The sequence below is a fragment of the Coenobita brevimanus genome, chromosome 54 (assembly GCF_032717465.1).
Source record: "Coenobita brevimanus isolate Jiangsu-jjx chromosome 54, ASM3271746v2, whole genome shotgun sequence".
In the NCBI taxonomy this organism is placed as follows: domain Eukaryota; kingdom Metazoa; phylum Arthropoda; class Malacostraca; order Decapoda; family Coenobitidae; genus Coenobita; species Coenobita brevimanus.
In genome coordinates this window covers 31,223,973-31,246,127 of record NC_137007.1, presented here as the reverse complement: position 1 = coordinate 31,246,127, position 22,155 = coordinate 31,223,973, and the positions used below count along the sequence as shown (strand labels likewise).

The 22,155-nt window shown below is 42.8% G+C and overlaps 1 protein-coding gene across 1 annotated transcript; it reads left to right on the top strand.

Annotated features, from left to right (window-relative positions):
* Window positions 1–5,809: 5,809 nt before the first annotated feature.
* On the top strand, window positions 5,810–20,272 carry LOC145400951 (cytochrome P450 2L1-like). Its single transcript, XM_080273317.1, has 10 exons — window positions 5,810–6,060; window positions 6,755–6,854; window positions 8,539–8,669; window positions 9,452–9,670; window positions 10,145–10,344; window positions 11,581–11,692; window positions 15,559–15,739; window positions 17,211–17,328; window positions 17,537–17,681; window positions 18,135–20,272. The coding sequence occupies exons 1-10, from the start codon at window positions 5,979–5,981 to the stop codon at window positions 18,317–18,319; spliced, it is 1,473 nt and encodes a 490-aa protein (XP_080129443.1). The 5' UTR covers window positions 5,810–5,978; the 3' UTR covers window positions 18,320–20,272.
* The last annotated feature ends 1,883 nt before the right edge of the window (window positions 20,273–22,155 follow it).

Here is a 22,155-nt window from a genome sequence, read left to right as displayed (position 1 = left end):
ATTAGTGTCAGACATACGGACAGAGCCGCTCCTGGATATGGTAAGGATCTTTTATAAATACAGCCCCATTACTCGCTTTGCATAATGTTGTTTTTCAGCGAAGTTTATGTTCGTGTTTACCCCTGTGTCATCCTCTGTGCCGATTTATCTGTTGTTTTTCATCGCCTGGTGGTTTAGTGGTTACAGCGCCCCAGCTGGAGGTATGGCCGTGCGTAGGTTCGATCTCAAAAACGTGACTGAATATTTTCGCATAATGCCACCTCTCAACGCTTAAAAAAAAAAAATAGTCTCTAAAATCGTATAAAAGCTCTTCGACATCTCACAGCCGGAACAAATCTCACGCCGGAAGTGAGAACAGTTCCAGTCGTGGGAAAGCGATTGTTTCTTTTCCGAGTGTAATCAATTTTGACGGAAGGGTCAAGGAGGAACTCACGATGAAACTTCCTTGGCTTGAGAAATGAAGGTCCAAGATTAAGACTGCAGTTCAAGCTCAACTTCGACCTAGTTCGGTGGCCTTGATGGTTAACCCGTATATCTGAAAACATAGTGGATTTCGTCATGGGCTGCCCCTCAACGCCATCACCACACAGCAGGAGGGATCCGTCAACCCATCCACCCAGTTCGGCTAAAATCGGAGTAAAACTGGTTCCTATGGCATGGTTGGAATTATTCTCGAGGGGCTAGAACTATTCTCAAGTTGGCTGGAACTATTCCCAATGGGCTGGAACTATTCTCAATGGGCTGGAACTATCCTCAAGGGGCTGGAACTATTCTCAAAGGGCTGGAACTATTCTCAAGGGACTGGAACTATTCTCAAGGGGCTAGAACGATTCTCAAAGACTGGAACTATTCTCAAGGGGCCGGAACTATTCTCAAGGGACTGGAACTATTCTCAAGGGGCCGGAACTATTCTCACGGCTGCCGAGAGATGAATTCAAGCCTTGATATATGGAAGAGTTTTGATCCGATCTGATTAAAATTTGACGAAGGTGTTAAGGGCTATACCATGACGAAAGCTACCATTTTTCAGACCAAAATTTTACAGGCCAACGGCACAACGAATGACCAACTTTGACCTTACACTGCAATCTGGACGTTAGACCAACTGAGCTCAAACATGGGAAATTTCGTCCTGAGCTCTCCACAGATCTTTGGGAAACTGAGTACAATTATAACAAACACAGGTAGAAACACGATGCTACATGAGAAAAAAAAAGGTGAACAAATACATAAAAAAAAAAAAAAAAAATATATAACACAAAAATTCTTATGCAAGAATGTAAGAATATATTAGAAATTTGTACATAATTATACATACACACGTTTGTAGGCGTGTATTTTTGTTTTAATTTAGGCCCTGTATTTACCATTCGTGTAGCGATTTAAAACTTCATAGTGTAGCATAGATAATAACGTTTTCTCTTCAGACCAGCTTCATTTTCTGTACACACGGTATGATAAACTAATGTTGTTCTTTCATGCTAAATATTCGTGTTTGGTCTTCCGCGACTGCGTTCTCCTGCGTATTGGAGCATGAGCCTTAGTTATGGGATAGGAATGGGTCTCCTTGGTTACCAGTCAAAACGGCCCTCCAGCCTCACTACTCTTGGCCTAAATGTGGCAGATAAACAGGTTAAAAATAAGTACGGTAAATTACATATAATATACTGGGTGATAATTTTTACATTTTCTCTAGTATACAGTAGTGAGCGCCAGTAATCACGAACATTCCTTTTTCTTCGTCATCAGGCATAAGTCTTTCTACCAGAGTCACCTTAGGGAGGGAGGAGGGTAAGGGGGGAAGAATCGTGGGGTGAGGAGAGGAGAGGCGGAATGTGTGGTTGTGATGGGGGTGGGGAGAGGATAGGCGGGATGTGTGGTGGTGGTGGGGATGGGGAGAGGAGAGGTGGGGATTTGTGGTGGCGGTGGTGGTGGTGGGGGGTGAGGATTGACTATGGGTAGGGTGGAGAAGGAAGGCAGGATCATACTATACTCCTTTCGCGTTAACCTGACCAAGATTTGCAACATTTTAGGTCTTATTTCACATAGCTCAGTCACAGAAAATAGTACTACAAGCGTACATCCTTCTCATAACACCTCTTTGTGTCCAGCATCATATTCTAGTGTAAATCTAATGTTACAACTCAGCATTCAAATGGAGGGATGGCAATTTTAGGCCAAGTTAGAGTAGAACGAGTGTAAATGTCGAGAGTAATCCTATTTCTCATCACTAAATCGTCCTACATATTGACATAATGACTAAGTGGCCAAATAATTCAACCTCATTTCTTCTCTGGCCTACATGTACTATAGTCTGATATGCCAGTACCCAACCCATCCCCTGGGAGGGTATTAGGACTGGAATAGCGATAATGACGGTGGGAGGCTGTTAACTGTTGAAAGGACGGAATGATGGAGACCAGTGACTCACTTCAAAATTACACACACACACACACACACACACACACACACACACACACATGCGTTTAACCCATATTATGTACAGCACACAGGCATTGGACGAACACACACACACACACACACACACACACACACACACACACACACACACACACACATATGCGTTTAACCCATATTATGTACAGCACACAGGCATTGGACGAACACACACACACACACACACACACACACACACACACACACACACACACAACTTCACGCACGCGCACACACATAGACTACGCACGAGAACATACATACAAGGTAGAACACAAACTAAAGAATACACACACACGCACACCCCCACAAGTGTGCGTACCCTCCCCGACACAGACTCTCTCTCTCTCTCTCTCTCTCTCTCTCTCTCTCTCTCTCTCTACGTGAAATAAGCTGCAATAGAACGAGAATCTTGGCCAAGTTCAAGTGAAAGAACTATCCCTGGTGCTGGTGAAGGCACACGTGTTGGCGGCAGTGAGTCACCGTCCACAAGTGTTAGTATAATCACCACTGCACACTCCTAAATTACAATCAAGCAAGGTAATTTTAAACTAGCTATCTACGTCGCTGTAGTTACGTTTCACGATTTTTACTCCGCACCATCCTCAGTCTGTATTTCCCTCTGCCTATGACCTCTAGTCTTTTAAACGCGATGTGTCCAGGTATCTCGAAATAAATTGATATAGAATTTGTCTCACTTTTACTTTTTTCCTTGGGGGAACAACTCTTGCGGGCTTCTCGTCTTTGTTTTTTTCTTCCTTCCATAAGAAAATATAATCTTAGGACGTAATTCATATCTTTTTCTTTCAACCTCCAGACGATTACATTCAGTTATATTTAGCTCAGTGTTGAAGAGAAACGCCTTCCCGTAGTGGCACTGATATGATCGGGTACCTCCTCTGCAAGGTTATACAAACGTTCCTCAGTTCCCTCCCAATCACCCGAAGGGCGGATTGTGGACTACAGGAGGACAACTTCATTATGCAGTTCACCGGGTTCACGTTTATATGAGTCCAAGGTTGCAGCCAACACCACCACCAACACCACCACCACCACCACCACCACCACCACCACTACTACTACTACTACTACTACTGTAGCAGTAACAGTAAGTAGTAGTAGTGGTGGTGGCGGTAGTGGTAGTGGTAGCAGTTCGCCATCCTTCTTTTGGGGGACATACTGTAGAAGTAGTTAAGGGACGCATGTATATCCAGACAGGTAAGTGACCTGGTTATATCGGTACCATCACACGGAAGCGTCCCTCTCCAGCAAGTGAAAGGCTTATAAAAGTATAAACTGTACTGCTTATGTATCATGTCACTGATATTCCTGGACTTGGCAGTTTATGACGAGCAAACAGCATTTTTTTAATGAACTTCCATTAAAAAATTGCTACACAAACGATATTTTTTTACACTATAAATGCAAATAGAAACACTCTATATACACAAGTGTGTGTGTGTGTGTGTGTGTGTGTGTGTGTGTGTGTGTGTGTGTGTGTGTGTGTGTGTCTGTCTGTCTGTCTGTCTGTCTGTCTGTGTGGGTGCTTGTGATGTGTGCCAAACCTCTCATCATTAGTACTTCCATGAATGTAAACCCAAAAAAAACACACACAAAAAAAAAGGGAGAAGGAGAAATGCAAATGGCTTCACAGTATTAATCACCACTGACCCGTTAATGTCATGATAGGATAGGATACGATATGAGGGACTGACGGCTACTTTACCTGCAATACAGCGAGGCGAGGATGGGACGTGTGAATTAACGAAAAGTGAATGTTGGCGGAGGGGATGTGGTGGTGGGTATGGAATGACTCATGGTGCAGGTGTGGTGCTGTGGCGTATGGGGTATGATGATGATGATGTAAGAAGGAGAGGAAGGGGCCATGGTGTTAAGAAGGGATGAGTTAAGATGGTGGAGATGATATGATAGTGGTGGTGAAAGGAAGAATGATGATAGCAGTGGTGTGATACTGTGGCGCGTGGTGAGTGATGATGATGATGCAAAGAGAGAAATGAGTAATAGCATTAATGAAGGGATGAGTTTAGATGGTGGAGATTGTATTATGGTGGTGCTGGTGGTGGTGCTGGTGATGAAGGGAGTAATGATGGTTGTGGTGTAATGAAAACGTGAGGATGTCAGTAGGAGTTACAGTGGAAGCAAAGGATAACTTACTGATGGCAGGGAGAGGAGCTCTTGTGAAGGATTGAATTTAGAGTGAGAATAGGTAGGAATGGGACTGGGAGTGATACTGTTCTTACAGAATATAAACTAGATTCCCAAAGTTTTTAATAACAGCGTAAAAAAAAAACATGTTCCATTAATCAGGATAGTATTGTCTCTCAGTTTAAAGTGTATCCCTGTTTCGTGTAAAATCGTCTAGTAAGTTCAAAATGCTGTACATCTGTGAACATTTTTTCTCATTTATGACACAACATTTTCGATCCACAACCGTCAAATTAAGTTACTCACGACAACCTAACTGCTCTCGCCTAAGAGTAAGGCCACACACAGCAGCCTACTGAAAACTTCATTCTGGCTCATGATGATTTATGTGAGTTCCGTTTCTAACAGCAACTACATAACTTAGCCTGTATCTTTTCCTCTTCTAGTGACATATATAAAGGAGTCTGACTTGGAGGATAGCCAGAAAATGTACAGCTTAGAGACTGCCACATGTTAAACTACGCCTCACATATGCAAACCCGTAATGGCAGTAAATGTTGATGGTGATGATGCTGATCTTATTTATGATGCTGATGATTGCTCCATGCATTTGCACAACAAGAAGAGAGAAAGAGAGAGAGGAAGGAAGAAAGAGCGGTGGATAAAAGTGTGAGCATGCGTGAGAGAAGCAAACATCTGGCGGTCACAGCTGTGGTGCAGTGAGGCAGTGGTGCGACAGCAGTCCAAGTGGTACGCATAATTCTGTGCTGGAACCCATTTCAGTATTGCCCGATAAGTTCATTCTTCCCAGGATCGTCGTGCTTACTACATTTAACCCTAAGCTAACCCAACTAACATCAACCCTAACATAACCTAACTTAACCTAATCCAGCTCTACCCTAACTTCTTACACTAACTATATCAATCCTAACCTAAGTCAGCCAAACCTACCCAACCCTAACGTAACCTAACCTAACCTCCTCTAACCCTCCTTCCACTCCTTCTAACCCTAATAATACCAATCTGACCTTACCTAATCCTAAAAAGCTAAGCTGCTTTGATCGTAATCGATGCTCGTTTAACCTGAAGTGGCTAACCTGACAAATTAATTCAGCCAAACGAAGCCCTAACCTAATCTTACCTGACCCTCCAAAAACAAACCTAAACCATACTAATCTAACCTAACCAAATCCCAACCAACCAACCCAACCCAATCTAACCTTAACTACCCCTAGCCTACTAACCTGACCTAACCCAACCTAGACACGCCTGGAAAAAGAAAAATGAGACCTGACTCCCCACACTTGTGAATTAGAGCAAATTAGAGCGAGCCTGACACAAGCAAGGTCGACGCGATGATGATGGAGATTGTACTGGCTGGGGTGTTTCTCTTCCTGCTCTACCTGGCCATCAGACAACCGCCGGGACTGCCTCCAGGTTAGTGAGAGAGAGAGAGAGAGAGAGAGAGAGAGAGAGAGAGAGAGAGTCCAAGCGATATAATGAACTTAGAATAGGGCACTTGTACTGAATGGTTAGACACAAATACTTAATAGAAACTAACTGTAAATCATTGTGTGTATGTATGTATGTATGTCTGTATGCAGCGATAAAGTTTATATGCAAATCATGTATCTATTTATGCCTGAACCTTTGTTTGTATAGATGTATGCAGTGGTAAGGCTTAAATGCAAATCATCGTCAATTTATGTATGTATCTACCCTTACATATGCTTGCATGTATGTATTTATGTACGGGTATGGTATGTATATATGTATGTATGTACGTATGTATGATGTAGAGTGTAGTGATAAGATTTAAATTCTAATCATGTGATCGAATATGCAGTCTAGTTAGATAATGTCTCCTGATATCGTATTCCTATCATACCCAGACGACTTTCTTTCTTTTCTTTTTTTTTTTTTTGCTTAAGAAAAAACCCTCTCAGCTGAAAGGGTTAACGAAGACTACTGTTGTTTTTGTTGTTGTTGCTGCTGCTGTTGTTTTGGTGGCTCTGACTCAAATGAAGTGTGGACCCAGTGATTCTCTCCCTATTTCCTCCCTTCATTCTAACATCCTTACCCCCTTTCTTCCCCCTCATTCTCAGTCTCCTCCTCCTTCTCCTCCCCACAGGAATATGGGGTCTGCCGGTGTTGGGAAAGTTACCTTCGAAATCCGTCCACCTGAGCGACCAGGTAACACAGCTCAGAGAGTCCTACGGCGACATCATTACGTGAGTCCAGCCTTCAAGTAGTTTATTCTTGCAATCCCCAGACGATTTTTTTCTTGCTCCCTCCACACGATTTTACTCGGATTACCCACAGATTTATTTTTGCTATCTCTAGACGATTTTATTTAGTCTACTCTATATCAATTTATTTCTTGCTATCTTCAGTCGATTATATTCGGTGTTCCTCCACTTCATCTTAGAGTATGTGTTTCTCTCTTTCTTTCTCTCTCTCTCTCTCTCTCTTTCAAGTTGTGGGAGTAGCTCAGTTCCGTCAGATGAAGGCAAGTGGACATAGTTGATTTCTGTAGAGTTTACGTTAATATTTTCGTGTCTGATATTTGCAGCTTTCGATTTCAAAAACTTATGATTAACCCCCCAAAAATCGGGAATACTCTAGTACTCAGTCCCATCTCTTCTCTTCACCCAAAAATGACTCATAGGAGCCAGCAAGGGTTAAAACTACTTGAGGTTGGTTGTAGAGATGCATAGTGGAATGAAGTGTGGGATGATGCGGTGTGGTGTGGTGTGATGGTGTGGTATGATGATGGTATAGTGTGCTGTGGTGGTGGTGTAGTGTGTTGTGGTGGTGGTGTATTGTGCTATGGCGGTGGTGTGGTGTCCTGTGGTGGTGGTGTAGTGTGTTGCGGTGATGGTGTAGTGTGCTGTGGTGGTGGTGTAGTGTGCTGTGATTGTGGTGCAGTGTGCTGTGGTGGTGGTGTAGTGTGCTGTGGTTGTGGTGCAGTGTGCTGTGGTGATGTAGTGTGTTGTGGTGGTGGTGTAATGTATTGTGGTGGTGGTGTAGTGTGCTGTGGTGATGGTGTAGTGTGCTGTGGTGGTGGAGTAGTGTGCTGTGGTGGTGGTGTGGTGTGCTGTAGTGGTGGTGTGGTGTGCTGTGGTTGTGGTGTAGTGTGTTGTGGTGATGTAGTGTGTTGTGGTGGTGGTGTAATGTATTGTGGTGGTGGTGTAGTGTGCTGTGGTGATGGTGTAGTGTGCTGTGGTGGTGTAGTAGTGTGCTGTGGTGGTGGTGTGGTGTGCTGTGGTGGTGGTGTGGTGTGCTGTGGTTGTGGTGTAGTGTGCTGTGGTGGTGGTGTAGTGTGCTGTGGTGGTGGTGTGCTGTGCTGGGGGTGTGGTGTGTTGCGGTGGTGTGTTGTGCTATGATGGTGGTGTGGTGTGCTGTGGTGGTGGTGTAGTGTGCTGTGGTGGTGGTGTAGTGTGCTGTGGTGGTGGTGTGGTGTGCTGTGGTGGTGGTGTGGTGTGCTGTGGTAGTGGTGGGGTGTGCTGTGGTGGTGTAGTGTGCTGTGGTGGTGTGTGTGCTGTGGTGGTGTGACTATCCTCACAGTTGTACATTCTCCAACCATACCTCAAAATAGGATGCTAGTTAGGTTTTCGTTTTCAATTAAAAGAAAAATTAAATGAAATATATAAAATCCTATTCCCCTTGAAATTTTTGTTGGCATAGGAGGCTTCGTAACATCTCTTCCTAACCGATTTATTCTGCATGTTACTCCTGAACAGTCTCGTTTGTGCTATTTACAACTTTTTTTTGTATATATTGACATACGAGAGAGAGAGAGAGAGAGAGAGAGAGAGAGAGAGAGAGAGAGAGAGAGATGGCAACTTTAGACCAAGTTAAAGTGAAATGTGTACAGGTCTCGCGTTTTTTTTTTTTTTTTTTTTTTTTTTTTAGGTGGCGCATGGGGTGGCGGGTCAACGTCTTCCTCTGCAGCTTCCACACGATCAGGAAAACCATGGAAAGACCTGAACTCTGCAATAGGCCAGATTTTTACGTCTACTCTGTGTTTGGTGACGGATTTCATGGTAAGGATTTAAGTGAGTTGGTACAGTGAGATAAAGACTGGGATCACGTCATGTGGCATAGAAAAAGAAAGATTGGGGTTTATTCGAGGAGAGTATAATGTTATTTTAATAGATCCGTTACCCTTTTTAGCTCAGGTGATGTTCGAGTGTAGTTAGACTGGAGGGTTGATTCCACTAACAACTAAGGAGACTCATTTCCATCTCCTAACTGAGGCACAAATAATTTAATGCAACCAGGCGTTAGCAGTCAAGGTGTGAGAATGGTCCTTTTCCGTTACGTGAAAGCAAACTGAGCACAATGTACTCGTAACCTTACTCAACCACGAGATGATCAGCAGTAAAGGAGGGAGAGAAGATCGAGTCCTTAATGGGTGGCGAAGCGAAAATTGTACTATCAGTTGTCTATTCGTCTTGGGAGCATGCCCTGTTCCACTGTCCGTCCACTCTACACCCTCTGTCCATCCCACTTTCTCTGTCCACCCCACTGTCTCTGTCCATTCCACTCTCCCTGTCCTCTTCACCCACTCTGTCCTCTCCACTCGCTCTATCCTCTCCACTCGCTCTATCCTCTCCACTCTATCTCTATCCGCTAAATTCTTTCTATTCCACTTCACATTAATTATTCATTCTTTTCACTCCATTGTGCCCACTTCACTCATTCCATCCATCCTCTCTCGCCCTCTTTGTCTGTTTATCTATCTATCTGTCAATCTGTCTATCCTTCACTCTTTTTCCTGATAAGAATAACAGCTAATAATTACACCACATGTATTCTCAATTAGGCCTGGCATTCAGCAACGGGTCCCACTGGCAGAGGAACCGCCGCTTCACCCTCCGTCAGCTGCGGGACCTCGGCCTGCTGAAGACGGCCCTGGAGGAGGCGATACAGGAGGAGGCGAGGCAGCTGGTGCAGGACTTCAAGAATCACACGGGCAAGGACCAACCACTGCCTATGTCACTGAGTGTATCTGTCTTCAACATATTACTGAGGATGGTGGCAGGTGGGTCAACACTGCGTACATTTTTGCGATCTTTTTTTAGGCCAGTTCAGATTGGCTGGACTAGATTAGCCCATTTGCTTCAAGGGTTCCTGTGTGAGGGACTGAGCTGGAAGGGTACTAAGCGTACTGTCCTCCGCCTATCGGCTCATAGTCGCGAAGCTCATAGGTGCCAACCTCGGGGTTCCCTTCTTTATTAACCTTCGAAATACCCAGTTCCGTCCTATACCGAGGACACTGGGCACAGATGGGTTAAGACTGGTCAATATTAGTCCTGGTTCGACTGCTTCAGAGTGGTCGAACTTAGTCCCGGTTCGACTACTTCAAACATGACCTAGGACTTCATGTAACAATTAGTGGGCATGAAGGAGCAAACAGATCTTATGCACAAGAAAATAATTAACTTAAGTTACGAGAAAACAATCGTCTTTAGTTACTCTCTGACACATTTACCCTAACTTCTATTCATTCCAACAGACAGACCTCAAGAAACATTCGACGAACAGGCCCAGGACTTCTTGAAATTGTTACTTGGCATTATGGAGCACTATCATGGCCGTGTCTTCGCCTTCAACTTCTTCCCGTGGCTGGTTACCTTAGTTCCCTCATTCCTTAAGAAGAAAATGGGGTACTCTGCCTTTCAGGAGAGTGTGACCAAGTTCCAAGAGGCCATAGCGGTACGTGGAGAGTTAATGGGTAATATTTGTGGTGTTAATGATAGTGATAATGAAATAATAATAATCATGATAGTAGTAGTAGTAACAACAATAATAATAATAACAGCAATAACAACAACGACAATAACGATACCGGTAATAATGATAACGATAATGATAATGATGATGATGATAATAATAATAATAATAATAATGATGATAATAATAATAATAATAATAAAAGAAGCAGGTACCGTCAAATGCATTGATTCTAACTCAACTTCCTTAAAACCACCCTGACTCATGAAGACGACAGCCACAACTTATTCCCGCTCCTGCCACACGATTTTATTCAGCTCAGGTAAGGCCTCTCTCACTGGAAGGGTTTACTGAGGCCGCATCAATCCCGTCCAGGTCGAGAGGTCCATCCTAAGCTGTATAAATCCGTCAGGAGATAGTAGGAACACACACACATACACACACACACACACACACACACACACACACACACACACACCACATTGCTATTCTGAATGAGGTTTAACTACTCATGGCAGATCATTAGGGTAAAACAAACCTAACTGAACCCGGACCAACCTTTGGACATGTCTGCATTAACTAAGTGGACCTCGTGCAGGTGATAGGTAGTAATTACACTGCTTCCTAATTAAATACTAACTTTGCCATGATCCCAACCCCCCTTCAGTTCAGCTGGTGACCATGTGTAGGCAGACTGGACGACTGGTTTGGCTAGTAACCATGGAGACTCATTCCCGTCTTATAATTAAAATCCGTAGAATTTTACAGTTTGATGAGAGCTGGATTTCTCTAATAATTACAAAAGATGGCAGATTTGACTAGTAGCCAAGGGGACTGGTGAGAGAAAACTGATTTCACTCTTGCCCAGTTCCTTTGAATGAAAACCAAACGAGTCTTAATTACTGAAGAACAAGGCTGATTTGAGTAGTAACCAAGAAGACTGGTGAGAGCAAACTGATTATACTCCTGACGTAAACAAAACGAGTTTTAAATTATTGCAGATGATCAGTTACTGCAGAAGATGATGAATTATTGCAGAAGATGATCAATTTGTGCAGAAGATGATCAATTAGTGCAGAAGATAATCAGTTATTGCAGAAGATGATCAGTTATTGCAGAAGATGATCAGTTATTGCAGAAGATGATTAGTTATTGCAGAAGATGATCAGTTATTGGAGAAGATGATTAGTTATTGGAGAAAATGATCAATTATTGCAGAAGATGATCAAGGAGAACCAGGCCTCTCTGAACCTGACCCAGCCAAGGGACCTGATTGACCACTACCTGATTGAGATGCAGCAGTTAGCCACACCTGACCCGACTTTCTCAGGTAAGAGGCTTGGGGGTCGGCTGGTGATAGTGTGAGATGGATGGATGGATGGATGGATGGAAGGTTAGATGGATGGGTAGATAGATGGACAGATACTTAGACCGTCAGACAGTCAGATAGATAGATAGACAGATAGATAACTGGACAGGTAGACAGGAGGATACAGATGAATGGAAATAGATGGACAGATAGGCAGACAGACAGATATATAGATAGATGGATAGACAGATAATTGGACAGGTAAACGTAAATAAAAATAGATGGAAACGATGAATAGACGGATGGATAAGATACCATGGAGATAGATAAACAAATAGATACACATAGATAGATAGAAAACAGATGCATTTAGAAAGATAGATGCATAAACAAACACAAAGACAAATAGATAGATAGACTAAGATAAACATATATAAATAAATAAGTAGATAGATATAGACGTACAAAGACACAGATATGGATAGATATATGGGTAGATAGATCATGGCCAGATAGATAGATAGATAGATGTATATGGATGGATTGATAAACAGATAAATAGATAGATAAATATATATAGGTACATGGAAATAGAAAGGTAGATGGATGTGTGAACAGACAGATGGACAGATAGATAGACGGATAGATAGACAGATAGATAAATGGACAGATAGACAGAATTAGATACCCAGATAGATAGACAGCATCATAACAAAACAATCTAAAGTAATTCTTCCCTTACTTACCTTATAATTCCTCCTATGTCACCCTTGGTCCCTTCGATGCCACCCTCATGTACTGCAAGCCACACAGCTCTTGGGTCTTTTTTCGAGTTCCTATACGTCTTTTACCTTAACTTGGCCTAGATTTTTTGTCATTTTTAACTTATTTCACGGTCGCTCAGTGGCAGAAAATGATAATGCTAATGCTCTACACCTTCTCCACTTTTTCGTGACTAGTACTTTATTCTAGTGTTAAGTTCTTGTTACAGTTCAGCACTCAAGATGGACTGACGGCAATTTGGGTCAACTTAGAGTTAAAAAAGCATAATATTCCCGTTCTTCGCTTGACACACGCAAAAACAGTGGAAGAAAATTATAATGCTAGGGCTCTACACCTTTTCCACTTCTTCGTGACTAGTACGTTATTCTAGTGTTAAAATCTTGTTACAGTTAAGCACTCAAGAGGGAGAGATGGTAGTTTTAGACCAAAATATGGGCTAGGAGAGCAATATAAACGTGTTCTTCGCTTCACACGCGCGTAAACACAGAAAAAAAACACGGCCCCTTCCCAGTCACACTAGACACTAACAGAAGAGCCGGTCACAAATTCACAATACCGGAGAGAGAAATGGAAATCAAAGCCAGCGGGATTCTCTTAAGTTTCCTGTTAATTATTTTTCTACTAATTAAGCAAAGCCTAAGAAACTATAATACCGTCACCGTTCTTGTCTCAAGACACACATAATTTCATCTTCATTACATTCTCCGATTACGTTGTCTAAAGATATGGAGGATTAGTTAATAAAAAAGTGTGCTTGATATTTATTGCCGGCATCTAAGCACATATTTCCTGCTTTCCTACCCCAATCCCCCCCCCAAAGCAAGATGCCAAGTGTCTTTATTAACTTTAATTACAACCCTAAAATAAGGCCTCCAACGACAACTGAGACGTGTAATTGTTTCTTTTGATTCATTAGTCCTTTAGATGATAATAAGGGAGGTGATGGACTACAATTAAAACTTTCTCGCCCATCTCCAAAGAATCTAGATATTACGCATCTTGCTTTCTCAACCCAAGCGATCCCTACCTCCCTCAACCTCCATCCCCTCCCCTTCCCCAACTCCCTTCACTTCACCCTACTCTTCCCCTCCCTACCTCCTCCACCTTCACCCCTCCCTCTCCCCACGTCCCTTCAACCCCCTTCTTTCGTCCTTCCCCCCTCTTTTTGCCCCTCCGCCACCTCCCTCCTCCCCCACCTCCACCTTCACGCCACCTCTGCGCAGTAACAGATCTTATGGATCTGGGGATTTCAATGATCCGCGTCCTTAAGGGTAGCGTGGTTTAGCCTGGAATGATCAAATAGCCAACTAAACACATTGAGAAACGACTGTTGTAATTACTGTAGAGTCAGATAATATATATATATATATATATATATATATATATATATATATATATATATATATATATATATATATATATATATATATACATATATATATATATATATATATATATATATATATATATATATATATATATATATATATATATATATACTGTACATTGTTATCCCCGTGTATCCTCCATCGCCTTCCTAACTCTCTCATTTTCACGTCTATCCTCCTCTCTTCCACCCCCTTTCTACTCTCTCACCCTCCACCCCTACTCTCTCTTTCAGCTTAAGCATGCATGACAATTTAACTCCTCTCTCCCCTCTATCTAGCTTTATTATCCTTGTCTTTAACTCAGAGAATAGCTGTGTTAGTTATTACCTACCCAGTAATAAACAACATCGAAAGGAGCAACCGATCTTTAGATGTTTCATTTTCTTTGTACTTCTTTATACCCCCTTTACTCCCCCATCCCTCACACACACGCACTGCCACGCCTCACAGTACCACACATTATTTCAGACAACCACACTGACCTATCACATTAATCTAATTTCTTTACCCCCCGTGGCTCGAAGCAGGTCGAAGCCAGAGTGGAAGACAAGCCAGGCTCACTCATCTGAACCACAACTCATCTCACGGACGACACACATGAACACAGTTATGAAGCAGTATTGAATCCATTGCCATAGTATGTTATGTTGTTATGGTTTTGATGTTATGTTCATTAAAATAATTCAGGGAGAGCACAAAAGCCCATCAGTTGTAGAAGACAATGTTTTGCTATTACTATATTAGGTTTTACAGTTATTATCATTGGTAGTGATATCTGTAGTATGAGTAATACTGTTACTACCACATTCGATTGAAGTGGAGATTAAATATTACTATCATTATTAGTAGCAGAATAATGAGGATATAAGTAATGTGAAAAACAATCAAGTAGACAATAGTAAATGTAGAGAAAGAGTAAAACAGAGAAAGATAGTATCGGAGTTAATAGAGCTTGGTGCTTCGTGAGTCTTACGCCCACTCGGAAATAGATGGCTCAGACAGGCACCGGATCCACAATAAGTACGTGAGATACACATGGATTCAGAGAACGCATTAGGTAGGATGAATGTACTTATATGGCAGGCGTCAGTTCGTAAATCATTATCGGACTGTTGGACTAACCGTGTCAGATTGCCTGGCTCTTTTTCAGCCTTGGCTTCGACTTCCCCTGAGCCATGAGGGTAAAGAAAGTGATCACGAAAGTACACTGCCATACCACACCCCTCACTGTCACACTGCACATTGACACACCTTACACTGCAATGCCGCGTACTGACACACCATGCCATATCATGCGCAGGTTCGATTCTCAACAGGTGACTGGAGGTATTTCGACTACGTGTCATTAGAGAAAGTAGGCTTACCATTTACCCTTAAATGTACTGTACTTAAATGTAGCCCAGCCTAGCCCTCTACACCTCGAAGGGGGCAACATAGGATTAGCTTTTACTGTTTATCATCAGCACCATTATCCAAACCTCTTTTCTCACCCTTGGATGAGGCGAGGTAGTGTTCAGAAAACTGGACAAAAAAAAAAAAAAAAAGAGTCTAAGTAAAGGCTGCCCAGCTAAATGGGCCACTCTCCAATTTAATCACCATTCAAGCCCCTGGAATCCTGACTCTTACTGTTACTTTTTTCTTCAGTATGGGCCACACTCTCACTCACTCACCATTCAAGCCCCTGGAATTCTAATTCTTACTATTTTTTTTCTTCAGTGCGGGATTTAAAGGTGCTGATTAGTGACTTGATGCTGGCTGGGTTCGAGTCGACGACCACGTACCTGCGCTGGTCCATCCTGTACCTAGCCAAGTACCCGGAGGTGCAGGCCAAGCTACAGCGGGACATCGACGCCGTGGTTCCTAAGGGTAGCCTCCCATTTTACCACGACAGGCACAGGTGAGGATGAAGGTTTTGCTCTCTCTCTCTCTCTCTCTCTCTCTGGTCAAAAAAGAACCAGTCATCGCAGACTCCCATCGTCATAAAAACTGGATGCATTTTTTTGTAATGCATGTAGTCTGTGAAAGAAAAAAAAATACTGACTTAGGGACTCTCATTTTTTTTTATGACTATGGTGTAAGTTGGTGGAGAGGGTCACCGGCATCGATATAACCAGGCAACTCCTCTAGCTGGTTATATAAACGTCCCTCAAGAACTTTTCTATCCCCCACGAGGGTGGTGAACTGCGGGAGAAGGGTAGATATCTTCGCCAACGAAGTTGGAGGAGGTTATGTATTCACCTATGTTTGTCTGTTTTTTTGTTTGTCCACACGATATCTCCAAAAGTGCTCAACAAATTTCAAGGAAATTTTGTGGAAGGGTGGGTCATGAGATAAGAAAGAATCGATTAAGTTTTCGGGCGAGTCCGGCTCCGGATCCTATGTATCCCGCACAGTGTCTACAAAAGTACATAATGAATTTCAATAAAATTTTATGGAAGAGAGGACCATGGGTGAAGGAACAATTGATGAAATTTTGGGGCGGATCCGAATGCTGTGTACTCCACATAATATCTCCACGGATTCGGATTCGGATCCGGATTCTTTTTAATGGCAATGGCATTGGCGGAGGTATGCGCTCTCTAAGTGCTTTCTAATTTAAGCCTACAGTCAATCGGGTTCACGTTTCAGATGTGCCTGTGAAAGATGATGATGTTGATGATGATGATGATGATGATGATGATGAATTTTCTTTTTTTACCCGTCGCAGCCCCAGAGGGGCTCGAGGACTGGCATTGTTTTCACTCGGTTTGTCTGTTTATTTGTTTGTCTGTCTGCCTGCCTGCCTGCCTGGCTGTCTGTCAAAAACTTTACGCATAAACTTCTAGTGCGATTTTGACTAACATTACAGAGATGGTGGACTATGACCTTCTGATCACCTGATTAAATTTTGGGCGAAATTGGGCCAAGGCCCAGGCTGTAGGCCCAATAAATGTATTAAAAAAAAAAAAAAAAAAAAAAAAACGGGGACGGGTAAAAATCGTTTTTCGCCATAACTCCTTTCAAATTCGTCATAACGACATGAAACCAAAACCCAAAGATCCATCTTTCAAATCTGGATCCTATAACATGCCTCATTACATCATGGGGGGGTCATCCCCCAGTTAGCAGTAGGGGGGTCAATGTCAGGTGGGTCAGGTCTAAAATTTCAAATGGGCACAAAAAAGTCAATTTTCACACTATTTACTCAAAATTTGATATGTGACATCTTTGACTAGATATCCTGTTGTGTTTAAGAGTCGGCACTAAAATGACTGCCGGGGAAGGGTTTGCCGTGCCTTTGCACCGCCTCTTGTTATGATGATGATGATGATGATGATGATGATGATGAAGACGCCCTTCCTAAATACTGACATCTGCACTCCCCTCAGAGTGCCCTACCTGGAGGCCGTCATCCACGAGATCCATCGTCTGGCTCCTGCGACCCTCCTGGCCGTCCCACACGCCGCTGCCCAGGAGACGCAGATTGAAGGCTACACCATCCCAAAGGTAACACACACACACACACACACACACACACACACACACACACACACACACATACACACATACAGAGCTGGTGGGCTACTCCACACACATACACATATATAGAGCTGGTGGGCTACTCCACACACACACACACACACACACACACACACACACACACATTTATCTATCCATCCATCCATCCATCTGTCAGTCTATCTATCTGTCTCAGGGTACAGTAGTGGTGCCTCACGTGGAGAGTTGCCACCGGGACCCCAAGTTCTGGACCCGCCCAGACCACTTCCACCCAGACCACTTCCTCAACTCCGATGGCACCTTTAATGGCAGGAAGGACGGATTTCTACCTTTTTCCATGGGTAGGCGTAGGTGACATTTTGCTGCCTTTGTGTATGTATTGTAGCGGTCGTTGATGAGGAGAGACGCCTTAATGTGGTGGCACCGATAGGGCTGGGTGACTCCGCTGCCTGGTCATACAAACGTCCCGCAGTTCCCTCATTGTCTCACAAAAAGAGGATGGTGGATTGCAGGAGAACGGTAACTTCAGCCTGCAGTCCAGTGGGTTCAGTTTCAATCACGTTCCATCCTTCCTATACCCAGCCTGTTTCATCCACGTCACATTGTTTATTTCTTTCACGTTCCATTCTTGCCATGATCAGTCTATTTCTCTATGCCTTATTTTTCTCTATCATCAGAGTGTCATCCATGTTCTATTGTCTGTCCTACTCACGGTCTATTTTTGCAGCATAAGTATATTTCATTCATGCTTTCTCATTCTACTGTTTCTATTTCCAGTCTGTTTTCTTGCCCAGGTCGTCGGACTTGTGTAGGTGAGAACCTGGCGAAGGTGGTGGCGTTCGTGTTCCTGACGGCCCTCCTGCGGAACTTCACCTTCGCCCCTCCGTCAGGCCAGGAACTCAGCACGGACAAGGACCCCAAACTGCCCTTCATTAATACACCCAAGCCGTTTAGCGTGGTTATCAGTGAGAGAGAGTGATGGGGAGGGATGGAGAGGGATGGAGAGGGAGTCAGTGTGACGGAGAGTGAGAGGAGATGAGAAGGAATGGAGAGGGAGAAATAATGTTGAGGAGTGTGTGTGTGTGTGTGTGTGCGTGTGAGAGAGAGAGAGAGAGAGAGAGAGAGAGAGAGAGAGAGAGAGAGAGAGAGAAATGGAGGGGGGGCAGGATGCAGTGCAAAGTGAATTAGAGAGGTGGAGTAGTGAACGGTAATGGTGGAAAGAGCGAGATAGAGATGGAGGGCGATAGGACGTGATGGGACGTTAGTGACAGTGATGAAGAGGGAGAGACAATGATCGGAATCGCTTACTCTGAGTACAATCAAAGGAAAGGAAGCAGAAGGTGTGACAGGTTGATGAGCAGACTAGAAAAGATTGGTCTGAACTGGCTGAGGTGATAAAGTCTTTTCCTACAATGGCGACCGTGCATTTTTATAGTTTTATAGTTTTGAGTGACGCTATTTTCACCCACTTGAAGGGATAAATTTGCCTGGCTTCATATGCAACACGACAATTCAGCGTATGAGGTACTCTAATCCACGGAGCATGGGAAATCGAAATGTGGCACAGTCCTCCTTCTTCTAGGCAAAGACTCACATGCTATGCCCTTCTATATAATTACTGAACTGTACATTTTACTTATTTTTTGGGAGAGCCTAATATTACGATAGTTTTTTTTTATGATTTTATTTGACATACCAACTAATACTTCCGTGTGGGGTAGGTGCTGGTCAAGTGGAAGATGAGTGCACTGCTGATGTTTGAGAGTGCGAGATCTGTCCCCGTCTGTTGGAGATGACTGTATGAGGATATGAATTTATTTACAGGAGTTTCCACTAATCTTCCAGACAATCCACCTGCATGTTTTAAGAATATCCTTGAAAATATTACCAAACCAGTCATGAATGAGACCGTTCTAGCTTTTCTCTTTCACTCATTCTTTCTTCGTGTGTGTGTGTGTGTGTGTGTGTGTGTGTGTGTGTGTGTGTGTGTGTGTGTGTGTGTGTTCAAGGTTACTCCTGAACATTGTATAATCGTCTGACGTCACTCATAAATAAATACAGGGTAGGTATTTCTCAGCCAAAGATTTCTAATAAACATGAAGCGCGACCCCTTCCCCCACCAAAGTGTGCTAGCTTGAAGCAGGAGAGGATAATTTTTAGCTGTTAATGCTATACCAACGATGGGTCCAAATCTCAGCCGTCACGTAGCTAAAACTACTGACGCCTTATGTGCTAAAATGGACGCCCACACAATTGACGCGAAAGGTCATAGGTAAATCTAGCTTCGTAAGGCTGTAAGACGCTTGTACAAAAATCATGTGAAGAAAGTAACAGCCTATTCACTTTACCATCTTCAATTTGTAGGGTCCCGAGGCTAGGCTAGTGTAGTAAAGTGTATTTAAGGGTAGATGACCAGCTTTACTCCAGTGGCGACCAAAAAAAAATCCAGTCATTTTTTGTGATGGTGACATAAAAAAAATAAATAAATAAATAAATAAATAAAAGACCTGTAGTCACTTCTAATGGAGGGAACCCATGCAAGGCCTCCACTCCGACTTGCGCGATCTGACCACTACACCACCAGGCCACCATCACTCAAAATTTGCCACTGAAATTATCCTGCGAGATGGTTGTGTGAAGGTGTGTCCCAGGTCTTTCTCGCTGGACACTTTATAGTAGTTTACTGTCCTGGTGTTTTCTGTTTTTCGTGTTTCTAAATAATATCCATGTATTTTGTATTGGTGGGCCGTGGGATGGGGATGATGATGATGATGATGATTATGATGATTATTATTATATCTATTATCATACTTATTGTTGTTATTATTATTATTATTATTATTATTATTATTACTATTATTATTATCATCATTACTATTATTATTTTTATTATTAAAAAATGACATGTTAAATAAGAGAACCATAAATCTCTGTGTCTTATATATATATATATATATATATATATATATATATATATATATATATATATATATATATATATATATATATATATATTTGTTTATTTTCATGATTATCATGATGATGAATATGTTGTTGAAGATGATAATGATGATGATGATTTACAATGACAAGTGTGATTTAAGTGACTCAAGCCTTGTTTTCTGTAGCTGTCTGTGTGTTTTATTCTGAAATATATTTACAACTTAAATATTTGCCTTGTACTTGATCCCTTATCGTTCAACTAGTTCACTTCATTGACGGTGTTGGAGGGGACGCCTTCATGTAGTGGCACTGACATAACCAGACTGTGGAGCTGCCATGATATACAAACGTTCCTCAATTCCCTCTCTGTCCTCCAAAAGGAAGATGGTGGACTGCAGGAGGAGGACAGCTTAGTAGTAGCAGCAGTAGCAGCAGCAGCAGTAGTAGTAATAGTAGTAGTAGTAGTAGTTGTTGTAATAGTAGTAGTAGTAGTAGTTGTTGTTTTTGTTGTTGTTGTTGTTGTTGTCGTCGGTTCATCTGAAATGTGAACCCAGCGAACTGCAGGCTGAAGTTGCCCTCCTCCTACAGCTCATCCTCCTCCTTCCGTGGCGATAGGGAATTAGGTGAGGGACGTTTGCATATCCGGGCTACTTCATCGGAAAGTTACATTGGCTGCAACCACGTAACGGCGTCCCTCTCCAGCACCACACACAGTACATTGCATACTATTGCAGAAAAAAATACTGGTCTACTGAGGATCACTGACTGGATTGAGCTGGTAAACAAATATATGGTCATTCTGAATCAGCACTTCTGACAGAAGAATAAAAAAGTGAAGGAGCCGTTGTGGTGCTGATGTGGAAATGACTGAAAGCGTCAGGAGTAATACTCTGAGATAGTTTGGCCATGTGGAGAGGATGGCGAATGAGAGAGAGAGAGAGAGAGAGAGAGAGAGTGTGTGTGTGTGTGTGTGTGTGTGTGTGTGTGTGTGTGTGTGTGTGAGCTGGATGGAGGGCTGTTTAACGTCAGAGGACAGGGTGACATGGCTGTGAGTTGTTTGTAGCCACCTCTAACGATGGTTAATCAGAAAGACGTCTTAATCATACACACACAGGCACACGCACTACATCAAGCAGCATCAGGACGTGCATACATTCCCTCGAAATTAACTACGTGGTCTGGCATCTTCTTCGCAGTTTACCTGCCACTGCACAACACATCACCTGTCTGATTCCCTTCTCCCTGACCTTGACCCACTTTTATAAACTTTTTAAAACTTAAGCTGTATATAGGGCTGCTTGAATTCAAGGTTTTCTTCGCCCTTAAAGCCACAGCACACTACACCATCAAATTCACAGCAAATGTTAATGTGAAAAAGAGGAAAAGAAAATAGCCTTGGGAAATGGTTGTTATGAAGATTTGTTTATCGTAAGAACCGCCTGAGATATTTGATAATTACTAACTCCTTGGCTTTGTTACCATCCCGTCTGCTAGTGTCTCTCCCTCCCTCTCTCCTCCCTTGCTCATTTATTCACTCACTCACTCCTTCACTCCCTCCCTCCCTACCTCTCCTTCCTTACTCACTCATTCTCATGCTCTTTCCCTCATCCTTTCACGCCCTCTCTCCTTCGTTCACACACTCATTCACCCAGTCATTCCTCACTCCTTCCCTCATTCCTTTACTCCTTCCCTCCTTGTCACTCAATCACTATTTTTTGTCGCTTAGGTTAAGTGAGAAAAATAGGGAAAGAGCTGGTATAATCTGAAGTTATTACACCGACCACTTTTTGCTCCCTCTTCTCTGCAAGAATCAGTTAAATTGTTGGCAACTGAATGACAGACCTACACACAACAGCAGACACCTGACTGCCT